The sequence below is a fragment of the Artemia franciscana genome, chromosome 9, assembly GCF_032884065.1.
Source record: "Artemia franciscana chromosome 9, ASM3288406v1, whole genome shotgun sequence".
Lineage (NCBI taxonomy): Eukaryota > Metazoa > Arthropoda > Branchiopoda > Anostraca > Artemiidae > Artemia > Artemia franciscana.
The window spans coordinates 23,171,077-23,189,067 of NC_088871.1; the positions used below are offsets into that span (position 1 = coordinate 23,171,077).

Genomic DNA, 17,991 nt, shown 5'->3' on the forward strand with positions numbered 1-17,991 from the left:
GAAAAATGTCACACTTTGAAAAGCATTTTGTTGATTTTCTTAGCGTATCAGTCTATAAATTTTAGAAATGGGGCCGGCAATAAGAGGGTGCAAGGCCTCGAGAGAACACAACTTTGCGGGGCTGTTGATGTCAGGTACCCCATGAATGTGAAGACGCGTCATCGTTGTGCTGACCACGCTTCTTGGCAGGTGAACATGTAGAGTGGTGATCCTCAATTCAGTTTAGCTAAATTCTAACCTTATCTTTATTTCAATCAGAACAATAATGTAAATTTTACGACTCTTTCCATAAAAACCTCCCACGTCTTCCAGCTGCTTGAATTCTCAGCTGAAACCTCCTTTTGCCCATGTCATACATCAAACTGTTCGGGGTAACGAACTGTAAGTAAGGAGTAACCGAAACTCTCAAAAAAAGGAATTTCGATATCAGTAGACATATCAAAATAATTAGATTTTTATGCTGATTTCAAATATGTAAGTTTCATTAAGTTTATTCGTACCCATGAAAGGCTACGCGTCTGAGAAAATTTGCTTGATTTTCAAAAAAGGGGGGAAACACCCCGTGAAAGTCATAGAATCTTAATGGAAATTACACCATCATATTCAGCGTATCAAACAACCTCTTATCGTCAAAATGTCGAATTTTGTATTTTTTTTTTTGCCAGAAAAAAGATCACGGATGTGTGTTTACTTATTTTTTTCTCAGGGGTGATCATATCGACCCAGTAGGCCTAGAGCATCGGAAGAGGGCTCATTCTAACAGATATTAAAAGTTCTAGTGCGCTTTTTAAGTGACCGGAAAATTGTAAGGCAACCAGGCCCCCTCCCACGCCACTTTTTTCCCAAAATTATCTGACCAACATTCTGAGATAGCCATTTTGTTTAGCATAGTTGAAAGGCCTGATAACTATGTTTTGGAAAATAACGTGACCCCAACAGGCCCTTGGGGAAGCTCTAAGTTATAAAAGTTGCCATTGTTTACTTACAGCCTAGCATTTGTTATTGGGAAGCCTGCATACAGTTTTCGGGTGGAGAGGGGAGGACGAATTTTCTGCTGGGAGGATTGTGAATGGGGAAAATTTTCCAAGGAGAGAGAGGTTTCCAGGGGGTGAAATTGTATACGGGGGGAGTTTGTCGGAATTCCTAAACAAAGTTCGTTTTATGTCTTGCTTCCTCTTTACTGACTCAGTCTTACGCGTGGAGTTGTTAAGGATAATTGTCCGGGGTAAATTTTGACCAGGATTGAATTATCCAGATAATATTTGCTTGGGGAGGGGGATTTTCTGTGGAGATGGAGCCAAATTTCCTGGCGTTATTTAAAAAACAATCAGAAATTAAATAAAATAATCAAGTTTTTTCAACTGAAAGTAAGCAGCAACACTAATACTTGAAATGAAGGGAAATTATTACGTATATGAGGGGGTTGCCACTTCCTCGACACCTCGCTCTTTACCCTAAAGTTTCAATTTCGTCCAAATTATTTAAAAATGGCTCCTGAGACACAAGGGTCGTTCAATTAGAACAATAAACAAGTTTTTTTAAAGTACCGAAAAACTTTAGCGTGAAGAACAAGGTGTTGAGAAAGGAGCAACTCCCCTTATATATGTAATATTTTTTGTTCGTTTTAAGTTTTAATGTTGCTCCTTACTTTCAATTAAAAAAATTGTTTTTTATTTAATCCCATTATAGTTTATCGTTAGTATTTAGGGAAAACAGTCAAAAATGAGGAGTTACGTCACTTGAAGTTACGATGATTATAATGCTCTGTTATATAGATCGGCAAAGCCTTATGACTACCTGGAATTCTCTCTTTCGATTGTATCAATTCAAAACCCGATTTAAAGTTTCCTGTCCTTTTAATATAACCTAGTAGCTTAAAGTTCTAACTTCAATTGCTGAGAGTTTTCAGTACGGTAACAGATGGACAGATGGAAAAATACCTTTTTTAGATGTATTGATAATACGCAGTGTGAATAAATTTGATTTTACGGTTTACAGAAAACCTACGCATAATAATAGATACCTTCACTTCAAATCTAACCATCCTCCACAGGTTAAAAGAGGTGTGGTAATATCTCTTGTGGATAGAGTACTTAATATCTGTTCAGAGCCGTATATTAAAAAAGAATTAAATTTTATTACAGACATACTTTTTGGCAACGGGTACCCAATTTCTCTCATAAATACTGTTATTGCTCAAAGACTAAAGATGCATTCTTCTAAAGCCTTAAATCCCACACCAAAAAAACAAATAATCCCACAAATACGATTTACCTACCTTATATTCCGAAAATTACTTCAAAACTGAAAAAAGTTTGTTTAAAAAACAATTTACGTGTTGTATTCACAAGTAATTTAAGTATAATGAATCTTCCCAATTCTGGTAAGGATAAAACTCCAGTTACTCGTCTAAGAAGGGTGTATCAAATACCATGTAGTTGTGGAAATTATTACATTGGTCGAACCCACCAAAATTTAGGAACAAGATTACAGCAACACAAAGAAAGTATTGAAAAAGCATTAAAATCTAGAAATAACTCCATATCTTTCGATTCAGCTTTAATCAATTATATTTTTGAAAATCCAAAGGATTATGTTCTATTTGACGAAACAATTCTAATTAGCAATGACCTAGGAATCAAACAAACTGTCCGCGAGTCAATCGAAATCAAACGAAACTTAAATTATAATACATCCCTAAATAGAGACTTGGGTGAATACACACTCAACCCTATATACACAAAATTAATTACAGAACATAATATAATTCAAAATAAAACAGAAATAGGAACGAATAAAAACAAGCCCAATCCCAAAAGAACTACAAGATTAGCTGCAGAGAAGGCAAATATCAAACGGTTCGTGGTAACGAACTGTAGTAAGGAGCGACCCGGCTCAATAATAACCAAAACTCAAAAAAATTGAATTTTGATATCAATAGCTACATCAAAAGAATCGCATTTTAATGTTGATTTTAAATATATAAGTTTCATCAAGTTTAGTCTTACTTATCAAAAGTTACGAGCCTGGGAAAATTTGCAAAATGACACCATCAGATTCAGCGTATCAGAGAACCCTACTGTAGAAGTTTCAAGCTCCTATATACAAAAATGTGGAATTTTGTATTTTTTGCCAGAATGCAAATCACGGGTGCGTGTTTATTTGTTTGTTTTTTTTTTGTTTTTTTTCCCAGGGGTCATCGTATCGACCAAGTTGTCCTAGAATGTCGCAAGAGGGCTCATTCTTACGGAAATGAAAAGTTCTAGTGCCCTTTTCAAGTGACCAAAAAAATTGCAGGGCATATAGGCCCCCTCCCACGCTCATTTTTTCCCAAAGTCAACGGATCAAAATTTTGAGATAGCCATTTTGTTCAGCATAGTCGAATACCATAATAACTATGTCTCTGGGGATGACTTACTCCCCCACAATCCCTGGGGGAGGGGCTGCAAGTTACAAACTTTGACCAGTGTTTACAAATAGTAATGGTTATTGGGAAGTGTACAGACGTTTTCAGGGGGGATTTTATTTTGTTTGGGGGTGGGGATGAGGGGAGGGGGCTATGTTGAAGGATCTTTCCTTGGAGGAATCTGTCATGGGGGAAGAAAAATTCAATGAAAAGGGCGCAGGATTTTCTAGCATAAGCCTACTATAAGAAAACAATGAAAAATAAACATGAAAACGTTTTTTTCAAATGAAAGGAAGGAGTAGCATTGAAATTTAAAACGAACAGAGATTATTACGCATATGAGGGGTTCTAAAAATACTTTAGCATAAAGAGCGAGGTATTTAGGAGGAGATAAATACCTCGCTCTTTATGCTAAAGTATTTTTAGTAATTTCAACTATTTATTCTACGGCCTTTCTGATTCAGGGGTCATTCTTAATGAATTGGGACAAAACTTACGATTTAGTGTAAAGAGCGAGGTATTAACGAGGGTTCAAACCCCCTCGTATACATAATAAAAATATCAGATTATGAAAGTTTGTTACGTAAGTTAATTCTTAAGTTACGTATATTTTTTACTAATAAAAACATTCGTTAGAAATTAAAAGTTCTAGTTGCCTTTTAAGTAGCCGAAAAATTGGAGGGCAACTAGACCTCTTTCTCCACCCCTTATTTCTCAAAATCGTCTGATCAAAACTAAGAGAAAGCCATTTTGCCAAAAAAAGGAATTAATATACAAATTTCATTTTAATAATTTATGTGCGGAGAGCCAAAACCAAACATGCATTAATTTAAAAACGTTCAGAAATTAAATAAAAAAACTAATGTTTTTAGCTGAAAGTAAGGAGCGACATTAAAACTAAAAACGAACAGAAATTACTCCGTATATGAAATGGGTTGTCCCCTCCGCAATCCCTCGCTCTTTACGCTAAAGTTTGACTCTTGGCCACAATTCTACTTTTTAAAACAATTAAAAGCTTTAGCGTAAAGAGCAAGGGATTGCGGAGGGGACAACCCATTTCATATACGGAGTAATTTCTGTTCGTTTTAAGTTTTATTGTCGCTCCTTACTTTCAGCTAAAAAAATTATTTTTTTTTTATTTAATCGCAATAAGAAATCATTCCAATTTTTAGTAAATACAGTTAGTTCAATGAATGAACCTTTTTAGCTTGTAAAATGTTAGCTTTTATCACACAGTCTCGGCTGAGCTTTTCGTTAAGAAGTAATGATGCCAAGGTTATTTTAAAAAAAAAGAATGGATTTTTAACCGAAAACTTTTATTGTAAGTGTTTTATTGTTTATTATTTTCTTTGCTGAAGACAGCCCTTAGATATAGGGCCGAAATATTCAAAGGTTTTGTTAGTTCACTGTCTTGGGAAAAAAAAGTCCTCATTATTCTCTCTTCTGTAGTTGTAATATTGCACCAAAACTCCCTCCTGGCCAAGACACTAAACTAAAGCTGATAATCCCCTTTGCTGCAGTTTTAACTAAAAGCTATTTGTGGAACCATAATACTAAAACCGAAGAGTATGAGTAGTCAAGAGTATGGGTAACTTATACGGGTAACAAAGTATTCTGCCAGATTGCCGAAGATTGTCCTTTTTGGCCAACCGTCTGGGGCTATACTGAAAGCTGGTCGTCCTTGTCTGGGTTGTTAGGATGTCATAAATAAAGATTTAAAGGAAATAGGAACTTCCTGGGAGGGTGTAAAGAGGGAGGCCTTGAATAGATTAGGTTTGAGGAGGAGCGTGCATAGCTGTGTTGGCCTCAGGCGGCTTGGTGCTGAAGTGATTTATTAGTAGTAGTAGTAGTGGTAGTAGTAACTAAAACACTGAATAATGAAAAAAAAAATATCATAGCGTGGTATTATATCGTGAACGATAACAAGAACATAACTAAGAAAACGCAAGTTTTGGTCAGTGAGCAATAACTTTTAATTGGCAGAAAGTTGCAAGATCAGAACCATAAAATTAATTTACAATAAAAATATGCTTAAGAACACTACCTACAGATTATACCAGTCTTATAGAACTTGTGCTTTTTGCTAAGGTAGAAACCCCAGGTCAGCTGCATAAAGCACACAATTAAATCAAGAAGGAAATTTCAAAATCGAAGCTCGTTATTAACAGCGGGATAATAAATAAATAAATAAATAAGGAAAATTGAAGAAGAGTAAAAATGACAGCATTTACAGATAAATCACTGAGAAACAGAGGGACTACTTGTAAAATATCTTGTGGCTCAATTTTTTTTAGCCTTTTACCAGCTCAGATTTTTACAAAGAAGTCAGTCAAGCGGAATTTGAATTTTTGTCCTTTTTACTGGTTAGAAATTTCATACAGGAAGCTTTGCAACCAATTGGGTTTAAAAAAGTGAAGGATTTTTGTCTCTTTATAAATAAGGAATAGTATGGTTATCTTACAAAAATACGTCAGGATATAAACCAGTAAAATTAAAACATACATTTTTACAATGAAATTACAGGAAAGCAATCCCTTTTTTTCTTTTTGGTTCATCTGTTAGGGCTTGCAATTATTCTAGGGTAAACACTGCCCTGAAACGTAGCTTGAAAATTGCGTTACAGTTACAAAAAATACCAAAGGGCTACTAAAGATAATCAGATAAACTTGTTTGAAGTGCATGAGCTAACAAGAATTGACGTAAGACATATTTGTGACATTTATTGTGCTTGTGAACTAGAATAAAATAGAAAGTAAGTGAAGGAATTATTGGCGAAGAAAAAAAAAATCAGCAACTATTTTACATTGTTGAAAAAAGATCTTAAAAAGTTAGAATTCAATTAGAAGCTGATAAATTGGCTAAAAAACTGATATTTTTTGGGTAAGCCTGCAAATCTGTTTTTGCCATCTGTTACTTTTATTCACTAGAAGTAAAAGAACAATATTGAATTCATAAAAGTAGTAAATGCAGCTTATGACTTAAAATTTACCTCCAAAATAAAACTAAAACCATACAAATGAGATCATAGCCTACGTAAAACCACAGTGACACACAAGTTGGATTCTTATTAAATCCAGGCTTCAAGCAAGTTTCAATTTGTATTTCTACTATAAAAAAAAACTAAAGAACACACTATAATCGACTAACACGAGAAATGAAAAGATTTCAAAATAATTGAAATTATTTTCGATGGCTTTCAGCTGTAAGAGCAAATAATAGTTGCCTACGATGCAAAGAATTTAAAATCCGTCATTAATTTAATCGTAAAAAATATGTTCTATTTTAATCATAAAAATTTAAATAATGAATCTAACCTTGGATATATAGCTTAGAGCTTTGAAAATATTTTGGACGTTGCTTACTAGTAAATGAGTGTGTGAGAAAAAAGATAATAAAATAGCAATCATAATATGGAGGAGGCAAAAACAGATTGTATTGTTTTTTGTTTGAAAAAATACTATACTAGCCCTCATAGATTTGATTACCCCACCCCCGGATTTCGAAAATACCTTCATGGCATTTTTATTGAAAATAGAAAAGGAGCAAAACTACCCCCTCCCCTTCATATTTCGAACTTTACCTTTCCTTCGTATCAACATTAGTGAATTGGAAAAGTACTTATCCTTTAGCTTTTTCTGAATTGTTGCCACTGTATATTGTGCTACAAAACGAAAGTTGAATGTTAGATGTATTTCTCATGGTTATTTTGTATATTTATTGGCAGTGAATGTAAGTCAGACATGTGCAATTTTACCCAGTCTTACTTTTCTTTTTTTTTCCTGTGGGATCAACGCCGTTAAACAATATTTTTACATTACCTCTGTTTTCCAAAGTTGGAACAATTACGGCTTCAAGATCAGCAATAATAAACAAAGATTTATAGCCCAGACCTAAAGGATTTCCAGGTTCTGGACTTCGATGTAAATTAGTTTTTGTCATTTTTTTTTCATCAAAAGAGTGGGAGGAGAGCTACGGATTATTCGTTGCTAACACTAAAAAATCCTTCGTTTAACCGGATCATTGCACATAATACCAAAAAGGTATGTACTTACATTATTGCATTCGCAACTGATAAGTAAAATTATCAATTAAGGGCTCCTTATATTTAGGTGACATTAGACCCCCTTCACCCCATTACGTTGTTCAATTTTGTCTTTTGTGCTTTTTGCTTGACTGAAAATGAGCATTATCACTCCTTGAATTAGTTGCAAGAGTGAATCCATAATATGTGCAATGGTGTCTTAAATTAGTTCCTAATTTTCATGCCCTGTTCCCCACTTTCTCCTATTCCGCAAAAGTGTGTGTTAAGAATCCCTAAATTAGCAAAATAGGGACTATATTTTCGGTTGTTAGATGTATCAGCCAAGACAAATAGCTATTGAAAATCAAAAGACATTTGATTGTTATTATTGTTTTTCTCCGTCAATTTATCTTCATTTCTTTTCCCGAGAACAGGGGTTATGGGGTGGTACGGATTTTCCTTAAATAGGACTATATCGACATTTATTGTTGCGTAAGAATCGTTTGATAGTTAAAACCCCCTAATTTTTGTCATTTCATGTCAAAAAATTTAAGCCTTATGGCCTTTACTATTGGCAATGCTATAGTGTTGCTTCTGATTCCATTGGTAAATAAACTCTTCTTCTTTTTTTCTATTAAGGCTATTTTTCCATTCAGGCTGTTGCGCACTTCTTTGTTATTGATCATAGAATTTTGCACTGTTCCGGATATTTTTTTTTTTTTTTAGAATAAGCTGAAGGAAAATGTCCATGTAAAAAGAAAAAGTCTTAAAATTAAAAAAATTAAAATTGAATAGTTGTGGGCTTCAAGCCATGGCCAATTGTAGAAAATGCCAAGACAGATAGTCCCATTGAATGAGAGGCAAATCTGGTATTAATCTCCTTATTAGGTTTGTATAAAAACAGCCCGAAAATTAATCTATTCTAAACATTAATACTCTTCCAAAAACAGGAAAAGTATTTGCCGCTTTCTTTACAACTCTTAATACTAATCAAACACGTAATGAGCTAAATTTCGAAGCAAATAAGGTACTATCAAATGCAAAAAGACACAAGAAGTTAATGTAAAATTCGTACACAGAGCAACAATGACAGCAATCTCATATTTTTTTTGTGTGTGCCAGGACTTTATCGCCAACTGCTACCATCTGAATTGTTTTATGTGTCTAGTAGTTTATTTCCTTCTAAAAAAATATCCTTACATGCTTTCTTATTTTTAATACTTATACTTATTTTTGCGAGGTGGCAGAATATTGTACTAAATTTAAAAAATCTGTATAAATCATCTTCTGAAAATAAAATAACTCCTTTTTGTGACTTTTACATTGTGTTTTCTGCTAAAACCTCAAAAAAAGAAGAAAAAAAGCAAGCAAAAAACAGAGCATAGTTGCTGTATATTTGATACTATCTTTCATCTCCTCGCAAAAAGGCTTCGCGGTACACACCTGATGGATCAACCAAATTATGTTGGCCCTGTCAGTTATAAAATGTATGCAAATTATGTTATTACAGCTCTAATGCGCAATAGGGATACAAAGATAAAAAAAAAATAGTGGCTGTCAAATTAAAATAAGAAATTATTTTATCCATGGGTGTTTAGCTGATAATAGTGATTTAAGATAACGCTTCAAAATGTTATTTTTACAATAAATCAAATCGAACATTAAGTTAGATGGCATCATATACGTACTCCAAAAACCGCAAGGATCGATGCTTAGGATTACCTTGGAACCCTGCTTAGAAATAAATTTATAATAAAATCAAAAAAAAGTTTTTTTTATAATAGATTTATATTTAAAACTGGCGTCCCCATCTAATTGGTAGAAAATAGTTAAGTTAAATTCAAAATAGACGGTGCAGACAATGTTAGCTATTGGTTATTTGCATTTTGTTGCCTTAGTATCCAGTGTTCAATTCCATAGATACTTTCTTTAACTCCACACTGAAACTACACAAAAAAGGACTACACAAAAAGTATTTTATGGCTAACTATTGCTTGTATAGACGTATCTTCAACTTTATGATTAAGGCTACATGTCATTCAGATAATCAACAAAGGTTTGGAACAGGATGAAATTTTACCCTCATTCCAATCGCAGTGAAAAATATACAACTTGATTCAGCGAGAGAAAGAAAGAGAAAAGAACGTATTAGCGTGCTGAAAATGAAAAGTCGCGTTTATATTGTTGTTATTTTATGGAAAATGAAAACTACGTTTTTCGCTTTATATTGCAACATTTTTTCGGGAATTCAAATGAGAAAAGTCAATAGAAATTACAATATGTTGCTAAACATAGATTTGTTTGGCATATGGCAAGAAACTAGCTTCAAAGCAGTTTCTTATTCGATCAAATAAATCGTTTTCATAAGAACGACGTCATGGAGGGACATTGTCGTTTCCAAGCCAACTAATTTCTGAAAAAAAAAAATCAATGTTTACGTTTGAAACGGCTGTTAAAAATTTGAGTGGCTTCATCTTATTGCTACCTTGAATAATAATATTGAATAGCAGCCATAAAGCTTATGTCCTTGCAATTGCCAATAAGCCTATTCTCTGCTAAAATTTAGCACGCAATTTATGCGCAATGTACGCATGTACATTTTGTTTGCACTCTTTGATGTCGACTGAATAGTTAAAAAAAGAGATTTCACTGGATTTAAATTTTCCTTACACCAATCTATTGGTGCCTATTGCTATTCGAATGAAGCTACAGTTACAGTGTAGGAGGGGGGGGGGGTCTGATGGCAGTAATTTCCATTCATTTTCCATTTTTTAATTGTATATCAAGACATTTTCATTGACAGCATTGTCAATATAATTATATCCACCAACAAAACGATTTATTCTATAAACTTGGGAGACGGGTGCTCGTCCCAGTCTAATGCAGATGAGGTTTACCATGGTTAAATAGGAAAAGAAATTTTTTTGCTTAAAAAGAATATGCCTAGTTTTGACGACAGTGTAGTGGTATTTATTTATTAATATTGTCCAAATAGATTGGATAGATCTATCAAGACGGCAAAGAAAAACATAAAACCTTTAAAAAACTGCAGGCAAAATCCTGAGATTTTGAGCGGGTGGGTCGGGAGGCCATTATGGAGATATTACCTACATCATACAACATCAACATTTTATGAATGTCATCAAAAGAACCTTTCAAGGTGGACTAAAAATATGAAAAAAAAAACTTTTTTAAGCTTTATTTTTCCTGTTTTGTATATATTAGCAAATTTTTCTCAAATGGTCTAGAAAAAAAACCGGAAACAGGGGGTGCTAATTCACAAAAATATAGGAGGTAATGATGTTTTTTCATTTGTTTTTATGAATATACCACAAAGTTAGCTTTGAAAATCTAGAAAGTGGCAATAGGCCCCTCCTCCCTGGCGTTCATCCCCATCCTTCACCTGGCACTCCTATTGGGAGAGGGAAACTCTTCATATTATCTCCATGCGTGCTTGTAGAATTATTGTTTTATCAGTTCCTTTACCCAGTTGGAATCTAATAAGAAATAGAACGTCTGAAATAACATATTAAATAGCAGAAAAAAAAGGAAAAGAAACTAAAAAGCTCGAACGAGATACAGAAATTTAAAAACTTAATCACTTCACAATTTTGAAATCCCACTTATTTGCTTCAATAAAAACTTAGGGCATATGCTTGACAGCTCAGTGTTCTAATAAAATTCATATCTTCACAAGAATTAGCCCAAGTCATCCCCTATATAGGGTCAAACCTAGAACACAACTCTATAGTCACTGTTTTGCTATTTTACATAAGACCAAGATGAAAACTTCGCTAGTTGTTGAAGGCTTAATTATATGAACCTAACTATCTTAAAGGTAATTGTACACTCTAAATAAATCTCAACCAAAATTTCCAAATAGTGTATCACAGTCTTCGCAGTTACTTTAGCAGTCAAGTATTACATATATAGATGGCAGCATAGACAACGTTTAGCTCAGAACATGTATTCTTTAAACAAAGCCTTTATATTGGATGAAGAAGAAGATAAGAAAAACAGCAAAGCATATAGGGAACACTGTACGACTGATGACGTCAATTGTTTTTGCTATCCTGATTGGATGATGAGACTCACGTCGACGCTAAAATAAAATTTCAAAATTATAATACTATAAAACCCAATAATGAGCATAATTACTATTTTTCAGAAGCCAGTAGCATGATCCAATTAACCCTTTATTTTTATTCAAATATTTTATAAAATTATCAAATCGTCCGAGGCTGTTTCTTCTTTTTTCAAGGCTCAAGTCCATCAAAATGATCCATATAAAGGGGGATAGAACACAACCCTGCTTAACTCCGGGTTTAATACAAAACCAGTTGCTAACCTCATTTCCTACCTTAACGGCAGCAGTATTATTCTCGTACATAGCGCAAATCACTTCAATGTATTTTTCAGGTATACCACATAACGACAAGACCTTTTTTAACGCTGTTCTATCAACAGAATCGAAAGCTTGCTCATAATCGATAAAACTAAGGACCAAAGGTGTTTTTACAACGAAGGGACTTCTCAATTATTAACAACCTAAGAGTGAAAACATGGTCGACACATCCTCTACCTTTTCTAAAACCGTATTGTTCTTCCCTTAAAACTTTGTCTACAGCATGTCTCAGTCTAAAAAGTATCATATTACTCAGTAATTTGCTACCTACAGAGACCAGACTAATGCCTCGATAATTACGACACTCACTATTGTCACCTTTCTTATAAAGTGGTTTAATTAAGGTTTTCCTAAAATCATTGAGTACTTCCCCTTTTTCAAAAATCATGTTCATAATCTTCAGTAGCTTATTCCTAACCTCAGAGCCACCATATTTAAGAAACTCATTAATCATACTATCAACACCTGGGGCCTTATTATTTTTTAATCCTTTTAGTACTGTGCTAATTCTTCCTCACTAAACAAATCTTCCTTCACATCCAAGGTATCACAAACTTTTTCATTTTCATCTATATCTTTTCCTGCAACTGTATCTCGGTTTAGCACATTCTCAAAATGTTCCACCCATCTTTTTTTAACTTTTTCCTTATCACTAATTGTGGCCCTATTTCTATCTTTAACTGGGACTAGTCCAGATTGGCTACTCCCTTTCAATTTATTAACATGCCAGTATAATATTTTATTATTATGCCGTCTAGCCGCATCTTCCAGATCCTCAGCAATTTTATCCATTGCCTCCGCTTCACATCTCCTTAGTTCATATTTTAATGCTTTCTCCACTTTATTTACATTCCTTTTGTTTTCATACGACCTATCACTCAGATAATTCTTATACAAACCCCTTCTACTCTCTATTAAACCTAAAGCCTTTTCACTAACATTCCTAGTTGCAGTCTTAGCACTCTTCCCTAGGACACCATCAGCAACTTCACGAATTGTTTTTCTGAAATTATTCCATCCATCTTCGACGTTGTCAAATTTTAAACCCTCAAGTTTAGTACTCAACTGTTCCTGGAATTTTTTTCTCAAATTTTCATGCTGAAGTCTACCAACATCATAACTTTCTGGGAGGGAGTTACCCTTCCGAAATTTCAGCTTTAAATTAACCTTAGACACTACTAGATGGTGATCTTTACTTTTAACATCAATGACGGCACTCCTATACACCCTAGTATCTTGTATTGATCCTGCTAGTCTTCTGTTTACAATAACATAATCAATAAGGTTTGCTGTCTTACCATCACGTGAATACCATGCCAACTTATGGGCCATTTTGTGACCAAACACCGTATTGGTTATAACTAGGTTGTTATACCTACAAAACTGCAAAAGCCTATAGCCATTACTGTTATCTCCATCAGTTGGTTCAATGGGGGCATATACTACTATAATTGATAACCTAAATCTTTTAGTCATAAAATGAGCAATTAGTATTCTATTATTATTATACTTTCCCAGCCTAAACAAGACTTAGCAGCTTCCTTATTCATCATGAGCCCTACTCCCTGTCTATGTACCCCATCCTTCCTGCCTGAGTAAACAAATTCTATGTCACCTAATTTCATGCTTCCTACTCCTGGGATATGAGTTTCTGAAACTCCTAATAAATCCAGTTCAAACCGTCTGAATTCGTCAGTCAAAATGTCGATGCGATAGTCATTTTTTAACGTCGTAACATTCCAAGTTCCAATTTTCATGTTCTTTAAATCTTTGAAATTATTTTGGCCTCACTAGAAACCGTAAATCTCTACTCTCACTTCAAAAAACTGAAATATTTCCCTAGTACTGACGATAACTCATTCCATAATTTCACTAGTCTTCCGAGATGAAGTCATAGTTGTTATTAATGTACTGTTTTAGTTTGCGCATTTCAATTGAGCAGAACCAAAAGAGAATACCGAAAATAAGAAAATGAGCTGAACATGAACGCTAGAGATATTGTATGAGAAAAAAAAACTTATGTTTCCACTATAAAATAGAGAATATTTTAAAAAATGCAATGTTTTGTAAATGTTGGAGAGTATATACTATTTACTATTTGGAGTATATACTATTTACGTATATACTATTTGACGGGTGGCTTAACATAGTTGAGAAGGCAGTATCTTGAATCTAAAATGTTGAGAATGCTCACTTATGAATCCTTAAGCCGCCTTCCCCAAAGCAAGATTGAGTTATTCGGAAATAATCTGTTTTAGTATTTATATCAGTAAAAATATTTAAATCTTATCTATCTTTGCCTTTGTGAAAATGAAATAAATTAAAACCTCCCCATTTTGTTAGAAAAGAAGGAATTAGCAGAGCTAATCCAAAATAAATCAAGCGACCCTTGTGACACAGCGCTATTAAACAAAATACGCTCTGTCGACCAGCTCAATTAGTTTCTTTGTGCCTTATTTAATTATTAAAATACTTGGAAAAATCTGTTTTCCCAAGTGTATACAATAATAATAATAATAATAATAATTTATTCCAGAAAAAGCCCGTGGGCCATAGGAAATTTACATAACAAAAACAAACAACAAATTAACTAAATTAAATTAATACTATTTAAAGAGAACGCTCGCGATGTGCTGCTGCAATCCTGACAAACCTTACTATCCTTTTAATACTCAGGAAATTTGTCTCTTTCATTCTATCTACCATCCATATATCATTCAATTTTTCTTTGCCATACATCTCTTGCCTCCATTCATTCAATTTGACACATTCACACAAAAAATGTATTAAACTTTCATCCTGAGATCCATACATAGGACAAGCAATAGATTCTACCTTCTCGCCTTTTCTCCCTTGATACTTTCTTTTCTCACCAATCAAAAATCCATTTCCTCTCCAATCCAAATAAACCTTCAAATCCTCTCTACTTAATCCAACCTTCCAAAATACCTCCTCCCCCCAACTACCCTTTATATCTCTATACAATTTTAACGACCCTGAACGATCCAGACTTGCCCACCATATCTGGATTTCTTGGTTCTTCAACCACTCTTGTACCTCCCTTATTACTATTTCCTCTACCCATAATTCCCTTTCCTTCATTCCACAATTCCCCTAATCCACACTTATCTAAGATATCCTTAATACCTGCCGGCCACACTGCTTTACTTTTCTGTCTCAACGCCTCTAAGTGTGCTGCCTTTGCTACAGTTAATCTCTGCATACCCAGTATCCTAACCCAATATCTCACTATGGTCACTAGCCTCTTAGATCGTAGCGATGCTAACCCTAAATCCCTCTGGATTACCACATTACTAAACAAATCCCCTAGTCCTAACATCCTCTTATAATATTTCATCATAACAACCTCAAGTTTCGGACCTTTCCGATAGCCCCAGACCTCTGCACCATAATGCATCGCCAGTACTATCTTACTTGTCCAAATCCTTTTATATACTCTAATATCTCTAACCCGTCTAAGACTACTCCTCGCTATTTCACCGCTAATATACCTCCCCCTTGCATTCGCTAGATCCAGATGCCCACTGAATTTCCCATTACTAGTAAACTTTACCCCAAGATAAACAAATTCATTTTTCACTGGTACAGTTTCACGTTTAAAGAAAAAATTCACATCTTCACATTCCATGGCTTTACAACCAAATACCATCAACACTATCTTCAATGTGTTCAGGATTGACTTCTTCTCTTCCAAATAAACCTCCGTAATCTCTAATAATTGTTTTTATTATATTTTTATAAAGATAATATTATCTTTTTGTTTATATTCTTTTTATAAATGCAGATATAGTTAGAATTCAGATCTTTCAGTAAAACATATGTTTCACATCTCGAAGACCAGATATACATCTTCCTTTTAAGGACAAGTGTTCATGATTGACAATCTACAAACCTGAAATGCTTTCTTATGTTTTCCCCTTCTTATTGCCTTTGAATAGATACATTCAATACAGTGATTTTTGGGGTACGATGAGTATTAGTCCAGCAGTCATTTAATGTTAGGAAGAGAGGATCAAAGTTCTAGAAACTATTACAATTTCATAAACAAAATTACCTCTGCTGCACAACCATTTGCTGTTGTATGTGTACAAGGTTCAGGTCCACAATTTGTACAGGCTATAATTTGAGTTCCGTCTAATTTGACTTCGGTGTTCTGTAACCAAAAAAAGGAAGAATTTAGCTGAAGCAATTATTCCCTAGGCAAATATTCGAAGTAAAATGATGATGAATATAATTTTGAGGCTTGAATCCAACCGATACTTTTCCAGCAGGAAGCATTCTCGACTTACTTCGCTCAGAAGCTAGGGTCTTCGGCTCCATAATGATTTCATTTTAAGAACATTTTCTTTCCTTCATTTTCAATGATGTTTCTTAAGAACTTTATAGCCTACAACAATGAACTCTATAATAACTATAATAAGAGACACAGAGGAGAATCGTCTTCTGTATATATAAAATTGGCCAATTCTAAGAAATCCAGCTCTGATTCTAAAAAACTGTTCTATAAGTAAGGCAGGCCTTTTGCTGTTTTGCTTCTATCAATAAAAAAGGCAGCTGAGGTCTGTAGCCCTCATTAGACGTAAAATTTTCAATTTTTTATTTTCCAGTGATTTTTTTTTTAATTGAGCGTTGCCTATAGCAACGCCCATTGTTTCAGTATTATAGTGTTTGAAATCGATCGTTCTAGACTGACTTTCCACTTTACGACCTTTTTGTAACTTCTCTCTACTCACTTTGCTATTTGGTTTCTTAGTGAAGTTATCTATTTTTTTAAAGCTGTAATAAAAAGACATGGCTTTACGAGACTCTTTTAAAAAATTTTACATTTCTAGCTTGAACACAGAAAGTCACAAGCACGTATTAGGAGAAAAGCTATTGGAACGTAAATCAGAAGCCAACAAACCCATAAAGCTGCATCAAAGGCCGTGAGTTTTGACTCTGCCATAGCCCAACACGTCTATGATGACCCGGAGGACTTAGTTTTGTTTATATTTCATATTTAGAAGGACCTCGTAACGCAAACCTCTTATTTTAGATCCCGACCGGATCCGGTGTCATTGGGAGGAGTCGAGGGGGGGGGAAGGGAGCCGGAAATCTTAGAAAACGCTTAGTGTGGAGAGATCGGGATGAAACTTGCTGGGAAAAATAAGCACATATCCTAGTTACATTATTAACATAACCGGACCGGATCCAATCTCTTTGGAAGAGCTAGGGGGGGGGGGTACCTAATTCGGTAACTTGGAAAAAATTAAAAAAAGAGGTCTTTTTTACGTAAGAACGGGTGATTGGATCTTATTGAAATTTAATATTTAGAAGGAAATCGTGTCTCAGAGCTCTCATTTTAAAATCCTGACCGGATCCGGTCACATTGGGGGGAGTTGGAGGAGGAAGCTGGAAATCTTGGAAAATGCTTAGAGCGGAGAGATCGTGATGATACTTGGTGGGAAGAATAAGTACAAGTTCTAAGTACGTGATTGACATAGCAAGACCAGATTGGCTCTCTTTCGGGGAGTTGGAGGGGGGGGGTAATTCGGAAAAATTAGAAAAAATTGATCTATTTTTATCTTACGAACGGGCGATCAGATCCTAATGAAATTTGATATATAGAAGAGCCTCATGTCTCAGAGCACTCATTTTGAATCCTGACCGGGTATGGTTAAATTGGGGGGAGTTGGAGGGGGAAACCGGAAATCTTGGAAAACGTTTAGAGCGTAGAGATCGGGATGAAACTTGGTGGGAAGAAGAAGCACATGTCCTAGACTCATTATTGACATAACCTGACCGGATCAGCTCTCTTTGGGGTAGTTGGGGGATTTTCTAGTTTGGGCACTTCCATATAAGTTAGGACGATGAAAGTTGGCAGGCGTATCAGGGACCAGACTAAATTAAATTAGAAATAGTTTCTTCCTCAATTCGACCATCTTGGGGGGGGGGGGACGAGCGAACAAGATAGTTGAGAAGAATTTTATTCGTCGATAAAAAAATGATTGTTCTTCTTAAGAATGGCTTGTGGTCTTGGGATATGATTCTCGCTTAGGGTACGAAAGGTCTCAGGTTCGGATTTCGGACCACCCCAATTTTTACATGAAGAAGATCCGAAACTAGATACGTGATCAATATAGCGATCACTGAAAGTTG

General features: G+C 34.7%; 1 protein-coding gene across 5 annotated transcripts in view; it reads right to left on the bottom strand.

Annotated features, from left to right (window-relative positions):
* Positions 1-17,991, bottom strand: part of LOC136031161 (glycine receptor subunit alpha-2-like) — a 149,357-nt gene that overhangs the window by 1,792 nt on the left and 129,574 nt on the right. For 3 of the 5 annotated variants that reach the window (XM_065710496.1, XM_065710494.1, XM_065710495.1), the window contains 2 exons: positions 15,908-16,006; positions 2,100-11,529 (listed from right to left, as the gene is read on the bottom strand). In XM_065710496.1, the coding sequence (XP_065566568.1) occupies positions 11,401-11,529; positions 15,908-16,006 (228 nt within the window). In that variant the 3' untranslated portion in view covers positions 2,100-11,400. Of the gene's footprint in view, positions 1-2,099; positions 11,530-15,907; positions 16,007-17,991 lie in introns of those variants that run through there. The other 2 variants (XM_065710497.1, XM_065710498.1) reach the window with 1 other exon arrangement.